Raw genomic sequence first — 13,799 nt, 5'->3', positions numbered from 1 at the left:
TGCTGTTGATAATACACTTATAAATCATTTAAGGGTATGTATAAGTACTTTTGTCATTAGAAGAAGCAAATATTCACTAGTTTTTTTAACTGATGAAATGAAAATTTAATAATAACTGGGGACAATATTTTAAATGTAGGTCTGCTAATGAGAAAAGAGGAATTCTTTTTTTGAACATAACATTTCACTTAGTTGGGGTTCAGAATTGGTGTTCCTTGAGCTGTAGAAAAACAGGATGGATTTGACCTCTGAACCATAGTTTTTTCTTCCTGATTTGTAAAATTATTTCTACATTTAGTTACCATTTTTTATATTTCTCTATAAAACCCCCTAATTTTTAATATTTTTAACAAGTGTTTATATCTACTTCCGTTGAAATATTACTGATATATAACTATATAATTATTTTTCTGTAATATTTCCATAATTTCTACTTTCTTTTAAACTTCTAAATGATTTTAGACTCACATAGAAATTGCACAGATAGTACAATTTCTGAGTATCCTTCACCTAGTTTTTCCCAATAATGACATTGTACATAATCATCATAACTACTTTTAAAAGTGCCTTTGAGAGCTTGTTTGGAGGTTCTAGGAGGGCAATGCAGCTACTAATATACCCTTGACTGAAGAACAGTCCTCCATTATTGGAGAAGGTCATCCTCTTCAATTGAGCACACAGTGGGGAGGACACACAAGAAGTGGTGAGAGAGTAAGGGGGCACCCACGTAGGCAGCCAAATCAGCTGAATCAGCTCTAGCAATCAATGGGCTAACAGATGTCACAGCTAGATTGTCCTCACACCCATAAATGAGATGGCATCAAACTAAAAAGCTTCTTCACAGCAAATGAAACAATCAAGAGCATGAAGAGAGAGCGTATAGAATGGGAGAAAATCTTTGTCACCTGCACCTCAGATAGGGTGTTAATTTCCAGGATATACAAAGAATTCAAAAAAACTTAATACCAAAAAATCAAATAACCCAATTAATAAATGGGCAAAAAACTGAATAGACATTTCACAGAAGAAGAAATATGAATGGTCAACAAATATATGAAAAAAATGTTTAACATCTCTAGCACATTAAAAGGACACTGAGATTTTATCTCACTCCAGGAAGAATGGCAGTTACCAAGAATTCAAGTAACAATGAATGTTGACAAGGGTGTGGGAAAAGGATATACTCACACATTGATGGTGGGACTGCAAATTGGTGCACACACTCTGGAAAGCAGTGTGAAGATTCCTCAGAAATGGAACCATCATTTGACCCAGTTATTCCACTCCTTGGTTTATACCCAAAGGACTTAAAATCAGCATACTATAGTGACACAGCTACATTAATGTTTATAGAAGCACAGTTCACAATAGCTGTTATGGAGCCGACCTATGTGCCCTTCAACAGATGAATGGATAAAGAAAATATGATACATGTACATAATGGAATATTAACTCAGCCGTAAAGAAGAATGACTTTATGACATTTGCCAGTAAATGGATTCATCTGGTCACTATCATGCTAATTGAAATAACCCATTCCCCCAAACCAAAGGTCTTTGATATGTGAACACTATGTCACAACAGGGGGAGAGTAGGGGGAGAATAGAATTTCATTGGATTAGACAAAGGGGAATGAAGGATAGGAAAAAGAAAGACTGTGGAATGAATCTGACATAACTTTATTGTATACATATATGACCATACCACAGTGAATCTTACATCATGTACATCCATAAGAATGGGGTCCTAATTAGAACAAGATATATTCCATGCTTGTATAATTATATCAGTATAAATTCTACTGTCTTATATACATAACTAAATATACATAACTAAAAATCAATAAAAAAATAAAATTGCCCTTAACATTGGCAAGTAAGCATTTATTTAAATATGAATGTTTACTGTATTCTATTTATAGATGAATTTAGAACTGCTATTTTACTTTTTGTTTGTTTGTTTGTTTCCAGATCAGCCAGCATTACTAACCTGTCATTGGATCGATCTGGTTCTCCTATGGTACCTTCATATGAGACATCTGTCAGTCCCCAGGCTAACCGAACATATGTTAGGACAGAGACCACTGAGGATGAACGCAAAATTCTTCTGGTACTAGTACACTGTCTTTGACCCATTGCTAGTTTTGATCATAAGGATGTCTATTTCATTGATTTTTTTTTTTTTTAAAGAAACATAAATGAAATAGCATATCAGTTAAACAGAAATGATTAGCTTAACTTTTTACTCAGATCACCTGAGAAACTGGTCAGTATTCTTTCTCTACTTATTGCATTAATATTTTTTTTACCCCTTTCTTCTGGCAAGATCAGAATTCAGTTTCCTATATAATATAAGAGAGCTTAACTCTCGGGTTCCAGCTTGCTGTTTAAAATTTGAAGCATGTTTTTCTTTTTTTTTTTAATAGAATTTTTTTTAATATTTATTTTTCAGTTTTCGGTGGCACAGCATCTTTTATTTTATTTTTATGTGGTGCTGAGGATTGAACCCAGCGCCCTGCACATGCCAGGCGAGCACGTTACCGCTTGAGCCACATCCCCAGCCCCCTGAAACAAGTTTCTTATATACATGGAGAAGTCTTTGAGACAGTTTATTCAGTTTATGTGAGATAATATTTAGTTTCTTCCATTTGCTTATACATAAAATCATGTGTTAAATCCACAGAGTGATTCAAAGAAATGAAAGATATGGCTTATATCCTCAACTTTTAATTCAGGAGGTAGAAATCAAATCAATAGAAAGGTTTTTAATGGTAAAATAAATACATATATGTCTTAATACTAAAAAAAGAGTGTCAAGAATGATATAAAATTTAAAAAATTGATCATTAATTAGGGTGTCAGAAAAGGTATTGAGCTTTATGTTTTGAAGGACGGAATGGATTTGGATAAGTAGTAAAGAAAGTGAATCTTATATATAGATGTAAGGAAAGGTATAGAGATAAGAATAAGCATGGAATTTCCATGGAATAAAGTAGGATTTATTAATTGGGAGAAAATTTAAGTTGGAGTGTGGGCATTGAGAATGGAGTTATTTGGGACTACCCAGTGAAAGGCAATGAATTTGGTCACTCAAGTTTAGATTTGAACCTGTAGTTGCTGAGCAATGGATAAAGTTTTTTTTTGGTTTTTTTTTTTTTTTTTTTTTTAAAGATTTATCTAGCAGTTGGGTGGTGCTGAAAAGGGTGGAATGAATATGGTGGAATGAAGGCTACTAGGAACAGTTACCTTAGATTATTGTGATTTGTCTGTTGTCACCATCTTCTACCATTCTCCAGTTTCCAAAAAAGAAGAATATATTTTGTACTTAACTAGGAGATGGATAATATGTGCCATTGATCCAAAAATATAGTACTTGGGATCATTGATTTTTAAGAGGAAAGTCATGCTTGGAATTAGATAAACTGAGTTCAAGTTGTTCCTCATGTATGCGTCATTTATATTAAATCATATAAATTAGTTGCTCTAAAGAAATGCAAATCAAAGTTCCTTTTATGAATGTGAAAATCACAGGAAAGCATCTGTACAGGTAAATAGCATTCTTATGAGTAACACTTGCTCTCAATGTATTGCAGGACAGTGTTCAGTTAAAGGATCTATGGAAAAAAATCTGCCATCACAGTAGTGGAATGGAGTTTCAGGATCACCGGTACTGGCTGAGAACCCATCCCAATTGCATTGTAGGAAAGGAATTGGTTAACTGGCTAATCCGAAATGGACATATTGCTACCAGGTATTCTGATCTTAAGAAAGAGGTTTTGATATTATTTGTTAATTTATTTTAAATGAGGACACATATTTGAAGATATAGGGATAACATTTCTTTGTAGATTCCCTTTTTTTAATGTATTTGATGGTTTGGGGGAACTAATTAGTCAACTTTCCTTCCATCTAGTTTTCACCAGTAGAGAATCGTTGGAAGGAGCCAAATATGGGGGGGGGGGGTCAAAGTTTATCTTATTAAAAGTAGAAGCATATGGTAATTCCTCAAACTTAGAACTCTTTAGTAAAGCAAGATTGGAGAACGTAGCTAGATTCTAAGGTTAAAAGATTCTTCTGTTACTGTTCTCCAATCTAGACATTACAACCTGTGTTGAGAATTGGATTTATAAGCCATGTCTGGAGGATCACAAATCAAAAGAATAACAGAAAGGGCCTAAAACCTTTCAAACTAACAAACACATTCCCGTAGGTTTTACAACTTGCTCAGATGAGCTGCTTCTCCTCTTATGAGAAGAAACAAATGTTTAAATAAGAGAGAAATAACTTTAAACAGGGAAGAACTGGATTCCAATTTTTTGCTATATCTCTTTAGTTTTGTGCCTTTAGTAAAATTATTCAATCTTTTTGTGACTTGGGCCCTTTAGTTCCAACATGGGAGAAATATTTTGGTCCTGTGAATAAACTTTGGGAAAGAAATAAATGTTGACTAAGTGCTTTATAAACTGAAATGCCACATAATAAAATGTGTTGAGTATGTTTCTTTCATACACAGATACACACATACATCATTTTATATCTATATCTATAATATTTACTGTTTTTTCATCAAGACTGTAAGTTCTTTGTAGGAGGCATGCTATTTTTAGCATGTTTTTACTCTTTCATTAAGGAGAGGAGTGTGTGCATGCATTGAGTATTTTCTGTAATTAAAATAAGGTTTTTAGGACTGCCTTACCATAGGTTCTCATCCTTTACTATGGTATCTAGAGGAATTTTTTAATTTGCATCCAGTCTCCCCAGTCTCTTGTTTTATTCCTTATCTGACCAAGGATAATTTGAAATTCGAACTCTGAACTGGAAAAAAAAAAGATTATGTCTTATACTATAAAATTATTCTGACTGACTTTTAAAATATTTCATGTTTCTTGCTCTTAATTCAGGGCACAAGCTATAGCAATTGGACAAGCAATGGTTGATGGACGTTGGCTGGATTGTGTTAGTCATCATGACCAGCTTTTCAGGGATGAGTATGCACTCTACAGACCACTGCAGGTAATCTTCATTTTTTACTCCTAATGAGAATGTAACAAGCTTGTTTTGAAGTCTTTCTTCATCAGTGAGAATAAAAAGTAATTGAATTAACCAAAGAAACTTTTTTTCTAATAGATTTTCCTTGCTGTTTAAGGAAAGTTACATTTTTTTTTTTTTTGTACTGCGCTATACCACTAGTCCCAATGCTGTTTTTTCCTTTTTAAATATCTTTTTTTTTTTTTTAAGTAAGGTAGTAATGATGAAAACCTGCTATTAGGATTGAATACTTTATTTGGTGTGGTTTTGCTTAAACTTGGCTTAGTTTTATAGTTAACTTATAGTTTATTTGTCATTTAATAGCTTTCAGTTTTACTGTTTATGTTTTTAGAACTAAAAGTTTCATGTATAACAAAATGATTGAAAAATGGAAAGTAAATAGAAACAGATTTTGACTCTTTAGTACTATTAAACTGTGCACTGATGATAAAATAATATCTTTTTCTAACTCAAGGGAAATGAAAATTACTTAAAGATAGAAAATTTAAAAAATATTTATATAACCATATATGTATATTTATATATAAAGTACATACACACACTAAATATATATATATAGTGTGTGTATGTTTACTAAATAACTTTTTAAAAAATTTTTTTGAGGTATTATTGATTAAACGCATGTCCTGACCCCTGCCAGGCAAGTGTTCTACCATTGAGGCACATCCCTAGCACCTAAAATGAGAAACTCAGTAGTTAGAAATGACCCTGAAGACTGGTGTATATTTGTTAAAATATAACAGTTATTTTTTCAGGATGTGACCCAGAGTTTGTTCAGGATTAGACTAGATGCTGTGTAGTCTTTTCTGATAACTAAAGGATGACATAAAACCCTGTAAAATCTATATCAAAGAAATATTTTGTTTGTAACATGCTAACCTAAGACTTCTAGTTAATTAAAATTACAGTTTTAACAATGGAATTGCCTGTATTATAATATTTTATAGCTTAGTTCTTGTTAATTTGTTTATTTTTCTAAATAAATTTACTCAGTTGTTATGTTTATAAAAATATTGGGTACAATTTATTTATTGTGTGATACCCCCAACATCGTTGACATTGAGGGTCAGTTGCTTGGATCCTGTCTTGATACTTTCAGAGTACAGAATTTTCTGAGACACCTTCTCCGGACAGTGACTCCGTGAACTCTGTGGAAGGACACTCTGAGCCATCCTGGTTTAAAGACATAAAGTTTGATGACAGCGACACAGAACAGATAGCTGAAGAAGGTGACGATAATTTGGCTAGTGAGTTTTACTTTCTAACATTTTAGTTTTTAATGGATCATTATGTGTGTATGATAAAATGAGTGCCTTATTTATTTCGTTGAAAAAAAATCTGCTTTAAAATTTATGGCTTCAACTGTATGTAAACATCTAGTAGCAATCCTTGTCTTAGATACAGTATTTTCTTGAGATACTAACTTGTTAGGCAACTGATGTTTTCAGATTTTACCGTAGTCTATAGTTTGCAGCAGCTTAAAAATAACTCTGAGCATATAACTTTCTCACCTCTTCCCTATGATATCAGACTTTCTTTCTGCAGAACCTCCAATATACTTATTCATTTTAAAAATTGATTTTATATTTAATTTTGTTCAAATTTTATTAAGTCTACACAGAAGTACATGAAAATACTGTATCCATTTTGGTATTGCACATTGGGCTTGTATATTAAAAAAACATTTTTCTCCTTTCCTCCAATACCCTGATAAAACCCATTTTTACTCCCCTCCTCTCCCTATATTTCTTTCCCCTCCCCAACACTAAAAGATTCTGCCAGTCCTAGCAAGCGCACCTCAGTCAGCAGTTTCCAGTCCACAGTGGATAGTGACTCAGCCGCGTCTATCAGCCTGAACGTGGAGCTGGACAACGTGAACTTCCATATCAAGAAGCCCTCCAAGTACCCACATGTGCCCCCTCACCCTGCTGACCAAAAAGGTAGGAGGTAGTCACCATCTGGAATCCAAATAGGCTGGAGAGCTGGGCTCTCATGCCAGCTTGTTCTTCTGGCTTCCTCTGTTCCAGTATGGCTGAGGGGATTTGATGTGGGTTTTGTTTCACCCTTTCTCATTTTCCCCACACCTCCTCCCTACACCATTTTGGTTGGTTCTTTTTGTTTCTTGTTTTCTCCCTCAGTATCACCATGCCCACTTTAAAGCTTGTAGTCTTTTAAAAGGACCTACATCTGACTGCTCTTCCCATAATGTGCAACTTCCAAGGTGGCATTTCTTTGCATTTATAACATGGATGTTCTGCTCTATTCTTTTCTCTGTCTTTGTTTAACATTTTAAAGCCTATTCACCTATGCTATTTTATAATAACATATTTCTTTAAACCTGTTCAGATGATTGAATTGGATTGGGGGAAATTATTCACACATTTAAAACATCTTTCTACTGGAGTTTAAAAGGCCTATTATACATATAGTATATTTACTAAAAAATTCTCTAATAAAAAGTGAATTAATTTGTTATTTTTAGTTATGTTGATATTAGTCTACTTATTTAATAATAATAATAATGGCCATATCCAAATTGCATTTGGTGTAAAAGGAAAAATTAGATAAGTCATTTCTAAAATCTAAGATAGCAGTACATAAAAAATAAAATGCCTTTAAAAAAAATGGATGGTGAGATTTACTTTATTGGATATAATTAAAACCAATTTAAATTATAGCCCTAACATGGCATTATGTAAAAGTACATAAATGAAAAAAAAATGAATGAGTAAATGAATAATTATGGGAGTTTATTATGTCATAATAACTGAAAAGTCATTATTATAAAGTATTTTATTGTATGATTTTACCTGAAGTTTGAATTTTAAACATTTAGTTTTCTCAGGTCAGATTGTCTCTGAACTTAGATCTGGACTGCTTTCCTAATTCTTTGTTCCTCTCTGTTTTGAGCTTAAAAAAAAAAAAAAGGTAACAAATGGGAAGATTTTGAACTTAAATATCTATATTAAAATAATTTGAAAGAAATTTACATTTCTAAACCAAATTTTTCTTAATTGTCAATGTAAGTTATTATCAAGATGTGGTATTTTATATAAAAATAAGAAATTTAGAGAGTGTGGTATAGGAGAAGATTTGACTAGCAAGGAGCATACAAGTAAGGTATACATCTTTATGGAAACCCTCAAAACAGAAATTGGATGAATGATGGAGAAAATTTGGGTGTGTATGAAAGGACAGTGAAGCAGACATGACACTTGTGTGAGAATTAACTGTCACCTGGAGGATATTATGATGCTTTTGAGTATTAATTTACAGATGTGGATCAGAGGCAGAATATACCATGACAGAGGACATCTGTTCTGACATACGTATTGGCAGTTTCATTTCACTAAAAGCAGAATATAAAGTACATTTGTGACTTGCTGATGCTTTTACCTCTTGGAAAGTTAAGAAAGTTTTGAAAATCTTGAAGAAAGTGATCTATCATCATAGAATTCATAATAGCAAGGGGCACACTACTGAGCACAGTCACACGTGTATTTTAGGAAACCTAACTTTAGAGTGTTGAGAGGGGAATGGATCAGGAGGTTCCAATAATGCCTTTTTTTACAGCACAACCTCACATTTTTCAGGGAGAATAAAAAGGGAAGCACCTGAAGTTGAAAAAGCCATCATACTCCTCTGAAACTTCTTTGATCTCAAACCTTTAAAAAAGTTGTGAGTGGCAATGTTCTTATGATAATGAATCTAAAAGAGGGACCAGCACTCTTAAGGAAAATGACAGGATAGCAGGAGTCTAGATGGCACTAAAGATTGAGATGTTACTAAAGGTTGGAGAAAAGGCCAAGGATATCTGAGAAAAGATATATTGCCATAGCAAGAAAGAAAAATTAGACAAGTTATTTAGGGAAGTCAGTATAATATTGAAAGAAACTTTTCTTTTTCTCTGTCAAGATTTATCTTGTCAGGAAAGAACACATGGTTAAGGGGAAAGCAAAGCCCAAGAGAGAGAAGAGATAGAAAATGTCCTGCTATTTTCAGTGAGTCTGTTGCCAGGTTTAGGCAGACCACATGCCAGATTGTTGAAAGAATTTGGGTCTGAGGTCATGGAGCCAGAGATGATTATTTTGTAAGAATTGTGTAAGGTAAATACAGAATCTAGATGACTATTGATAGATGAGTTACATTTTTTAAGGTGGTTTCTTGATGTGGTATTGGGAGTTGGAAAAATTGTAGGAAAATTTAGTGAATTGGGTGTACTGTAATATTTAGAAAAGGATTGTGGTAAAGGGCAACTGCATTGGTTTACTAAAATAAGTCATTTTGAAAACAACCCCATTTTCATCTTATGTTAATATGAGGTCATTAGATAAGGAGAATATCATAGATACGATTTTATATGATGTTAGGCATTTGATGGTTCTCAAAAACATTTTAGACAACAATGAATTTTGCACTAGAAATGTATTAAAGAGGTAGTTGAAGGCGGTGATCATATTTATTATTTAAAGTACCGGTTTTGGAGCTTTTCAAAAATTGTAAATTGACAAATTATAATTGTATGTGTTTATGGGGAGCAGAGAGATGTTAATAACATGTATACAATGTAAGTCAAGTTAATTAACATATTCATCAACTCATTTACTTATCATTTTTTGTGGTGTGAACTTTTGAAATTTACTATCTTCTCAAGTTTGAAATGTTCAATACACTGTTATTATATTATAGTTATTATAGTCATCATTCTGTGTAATAGATCTCAAAAAACTATTCCCCTGGCTAACTGAAACTTTATATTCTTTGACCACTATCTTCTTTACACCCTAGAATTTCACATTCACCATTGTACTATGGAATTTTTGTATGAGAAACACACAAATAGCATGGTGTGTTTGGGAATGTAGGAGCTCAGCAGAGCCACAATTAATATTAGCATATTAATTTATAGCTTATTTTAATGGTCAGACAAAATGTTAAAAGGGCAATTAATAATTTGATAGCAGCAGGAAAGGGATGATCCTAAATTATACTGTAGGGCTTTGTCAATTTGTATTTACTGTTGTACAGTACTTATTTTAAGTTTACACTATGATGGGATTGCAGAAGTGTGCCTCTGTGCCCTTCTTTTCTTACTATTTTTTAAAATACTAAGAATTATTCTTTTTCCATTTACTTTATGAAGTTGAAATGTGATAAAAATATTTCGTTCTTTGTTGTTAAAATGATCCTATCAGAAAGTAAAGATTCCTAAAGTGAGCTGGTAATGGTAGTGCATACTTGTAACCTCACCTACTGGGAAGGCTGACACAGGAAAATCTCAAGTTTGAGGCCAGCCTGGGCAACTTAGTGAGACTCTGTATTAAAACAAAATAAAAAGAGGTAGAGATATATATCTCAGTGGTAGATATATATATCTATATATATATATATCTATATATATATATCTATATATATAAATATATATAGGTATATATATATATAGATATATATAATCTTATATATATATATATCTATATATATAAATATATATAGGTATATATATATAGATATATATAATCTTAGACTTACCTAGCATGTGCAAGGCCCTGGGTTCAGGACCCAGAATGGAAAAAAAAAAAAAGAGTATGTGAAAGATTAGAGTTCTTCTGCCTGTTTTCATTCCCTTTAAATAAATACAAGTGGGATTAACTATGTTTGATTTTTTTCATTGGAATTAAAGGCAATGCTTATTAAATCTTTACCAATTATTCTCTATCTTTTATGACTGAGGAAATTTGGGTTTATAAAATATGTTGAGGCCTGGAGTTGTAGCTCAGTGGTAAAGCACTTACCTCGCATGTGTGAGGCCCTGGGTTCAGTCCCCAGCACCACATAAAAATAAACAAATAAAAATAAATATATTGTGTCCATCTACAAAAAAACAAAAAACAAAAAACTTTGAAATATCTGCACTTAAAATATGACATTTGATTTGATTAATTTTTCACTATTGGTCTTAGAGAATTGTACAATTGAAATGTGTTTTATTATATGTTGCAAGAAACCTAAAAAGAGCATGCTACAGGGACACTGCTACATCGATGTTCATAGCAGCACAATTCACAATAGCAAGACTGTGGAACCAACCTAGATGCCCTTCAATAGACGAATGGATAAAAAAAATGTGGCATTTATACACAATGGAGTATTACTCTGCATTAAAAAATGACAAAATCATAGAATTTACAGGGAAATGGATGGCATTAGAGCAGATTATGCTAAGTGAAGCTAGCCAATCCCTAAAAAACAAATGCCAAATGTCTTCTTTGATATAAGGAGAGTAACTAAGAACAGAGTAGGGTCGAAGAGCATGAGAAGAAGATTAACATTAAACAGGGATGAGAGGTGGGAGGGAAAGGGAGAGAGAAGGGAAATTGCATGGAAATGGAAGGAGACCCTCAGAGTTATACAAAAGTACATACAAGAGGAAGTGAGGGGAAAGGGAAAAATAATACAAGGGGGACAAATGAATGTCAGTAGAGGGGGCAGAGAGAGAAGAGGGGAGGGGAGGGGAGGGGAGGGGGGATAGTAGAGGATAGGAAAGGCAGCAGAACACAACAGACACTAGTATGGCAATATGTAAATCAATGGATGTGTAACTGATGTGATTCTGCAATCTGTATATGGGGTAAAAATGGGAGCTCATAATCCACTTGAATCAAAGTGTGAAATATGATATATCAAGAACTATGTAATGTTTTGAACAGCCAACAATAAAAAATTAAAAAAAAATAAAAAATAAAATATATGTTGCAAGAAGAATTCTTAGCCATTCTTGGAAAGTTATCACAAGTATGACCTAGAAAGAAAGAGAAAATAATGGCTTCCTTGAGCCTCCAGATATAATTTCCCATATACAGGAAAACATGGGGGAGAGATGCAGATTAAACATACCATGAAGGAATAGTTGCTCAGATCCAGATGTGGGATATTGCACAAAGACATTTGGCCTGGGTTGCTTAAAAGTTCTTTATCATGGAAAAGAATAAAGGTAGGAGATCTGTTTTAGATTAAAAGAGAATGAGCAAGCATAGGGCCAAATATTATGTATGAACTTTTTTGGTTATATGTTTGAGGATATTTTGGGAACAGTTGGATAAATTTCAATATGGACCAGTTCTATGATATTAAGGTATTGTCAGGGGCTGGGGATATAGCCCAGTGGCAGAGCCTAACTTGCATGAGGCCCTGGGTTTGATCCTTAGTACCAGAAAAATGAAAAACAGATATTGTCAGTTTTCTTAGTCTGTAAATGGTGGTGTGGCTATAAAGAAGCATGCCCTTATTTTAAAAAGATGCATGTTGAAGTACTGGTAAAATGTGATGTGTGTAATTTTAAATGGTCAAGGGAAAAAGCATATGTATATGTGAAGAGAAAGATATGGCAAGTCCTTAGCAATTGTTGAATGTAGGTGGGGGGTATACAATATTTTCTGTATGCTTGAAATTTTTTCATAATAAATGTTTGGGAAAATCCATAATTTCTGGAGTCTCCTTTGTATTTAAGCTTTAGAGTGAAAAGTAAAACTTGTAAAAGACTTGTAATACATTAGTTGAACTAACAGGATTTAGCATTATTCATTTCTGCAAGGGAAATATAGAAATAAAGCATAACATTGTCTTTATTGTATTTGGCATGGTGCACTTGAATTTTCTAAATAAAACATTTTCTCTGCTTCCTGGTTGGGAAGATGATCATAGTGGCTCATAAACATAGTTCCTTTTAAAGCCCATTTGTTTATAAATGAACTTAGAAAAAAATTTGTGGAGAACTTTCACCTTAAAAGAGTTAAATTGTGTTGTGGCTTGCTTTGCATAGTAGACAGAACCCCACTTGAGCTATGCTTGGTCACTCTCCTAGAGGAAAGTTCAAAGGGGAAGTAAAGAGTAAGTTTCACTTTAATATTTTTAAAAGCATTCAGAGCCTGTTCAGGAGTTACCTCCTGGCAAATGGCAATGTTGGGTTAGAATTTTTGAAAAACAAAATCTAATTCAAAACTAATTAAAAATCTGATGAGTTATATCTTTATTTTTTTGCCAATGTCACTCTCATATGAATTTGTTTTATAGTTTATATTCTGCAATTTTAAAAAACCTTACATTGTTTTCTCAGATGGCTTCTCTGGGATCTACCTTGTATATAGACAAAGTCATTATGTATTAAAATACAGTTATATATGAGAAAAGCAATGTAATATTTTAGGCTTATGCAAATTACTAAAGATTTCAGTTTTCATAAACTATTTCAGTTTTGGTATCTGAATATTTACTATTTGGAAAAATGATGTTAAAAATGATCTGACATTTGAACTGAGGTGAACTGTTTTATGGTTCTGTTATTAAGTTTATTAAGTTTAGTATGAAGTGCAAGTATAAAAAAAATTTTAGTCTGAAGCTTTCTTGAGTTCGCAAAGCATTGATGGGTTTTATATGAGTAATACATTGTTGTGTGTGGGTGTGCTCTCTGTATAATTATGCCGGCCCATTATAGTCATATGTCTTTCCTTCCTCTCTGTTCTCTCCTTCGTATGCAGAGTATTTGATTTCTGACACTGGAGGACAACAGCTCTCAATAAGTGACGCCTTCATCAAAGGTAATTTTATCCACAACTGTCCATGTGATGGTGTTTCTTTTGCTCAGGAGGGTATCCTTAGGGTTTAGCACATTGACTGACAGAGAAGTGCTGAAAATATGTTTGATTAGTACTACTAACACAATTTTAATGTGTATAACGGCTTTGAGAATGTTGA

General features: G+C 33.0%; 1 protein-coding gene across 8 annotated transcripts in view; it reads left to right on the top strand.

Moving 5' to 3' along the window:
- Window positions 1-13,799, top strand: part of Pikfyve (phosphoinositide kinase, FYVE-type zinc finger containing) — an 82,393-nt gene that overhangs the window by 26,530 nt on the left and 42,064 nt on the right. For 4 of the 8 annotated variants that reach the window (XM_071618847.1, XM_071618848.1, XM_027941992.3 and 1 more), the window contains exons 8-13: window positions 1,971-2,109; window positions 3,593-3,750; window positions 4,901-5,012; window positions 6,148-6,295; window positions 6,821-6,988; window positions 13,583-13,642. In XM_071618847.1, the coding sequence (XP_071474948.1) occupies window positions 1,971-2,109; window positions 3,593-3,750; window positions 4,901-5,012; window positions 6,148-6,295; window positions 6,821-6,988; window positions 13,583-13,642 (785 nt within the window). Of the gene's footprint in view, window positions 1-1,970; window positions 2,110-3,592; window positions 3,751-4,900; window positions 5,013-6,147; window positions 6,296-6,820; window positions 7,000-13,582; window positions 13,643-13,799 lie in introns of those variants that run through there. The other 4 variants (XM_071618849.1, XM_071618851.1, XM_071618850.1 and 1 more) reach the window with 4 other exon arrangements.

This window comes from Marmota flaviventris, chromosome 11 (genome assembly GCF_047511675.1).
Source record: "Marmota flaviventris isolate mMarFla1 chromosome 11, mMarFla1.hap1, whole genome shotgun sequence".
Classification (NCBI taxonomy): Eukaryota; Metazoa; Chordata; class Mammalia; order Rodentia; family Sciuridae; genus Marmota; species Marmota flaviventris.
Note: the sequence above shows the minus strand (reverse complement) of the source record. Positions and strands in the feature narration are given on the sequence as shown.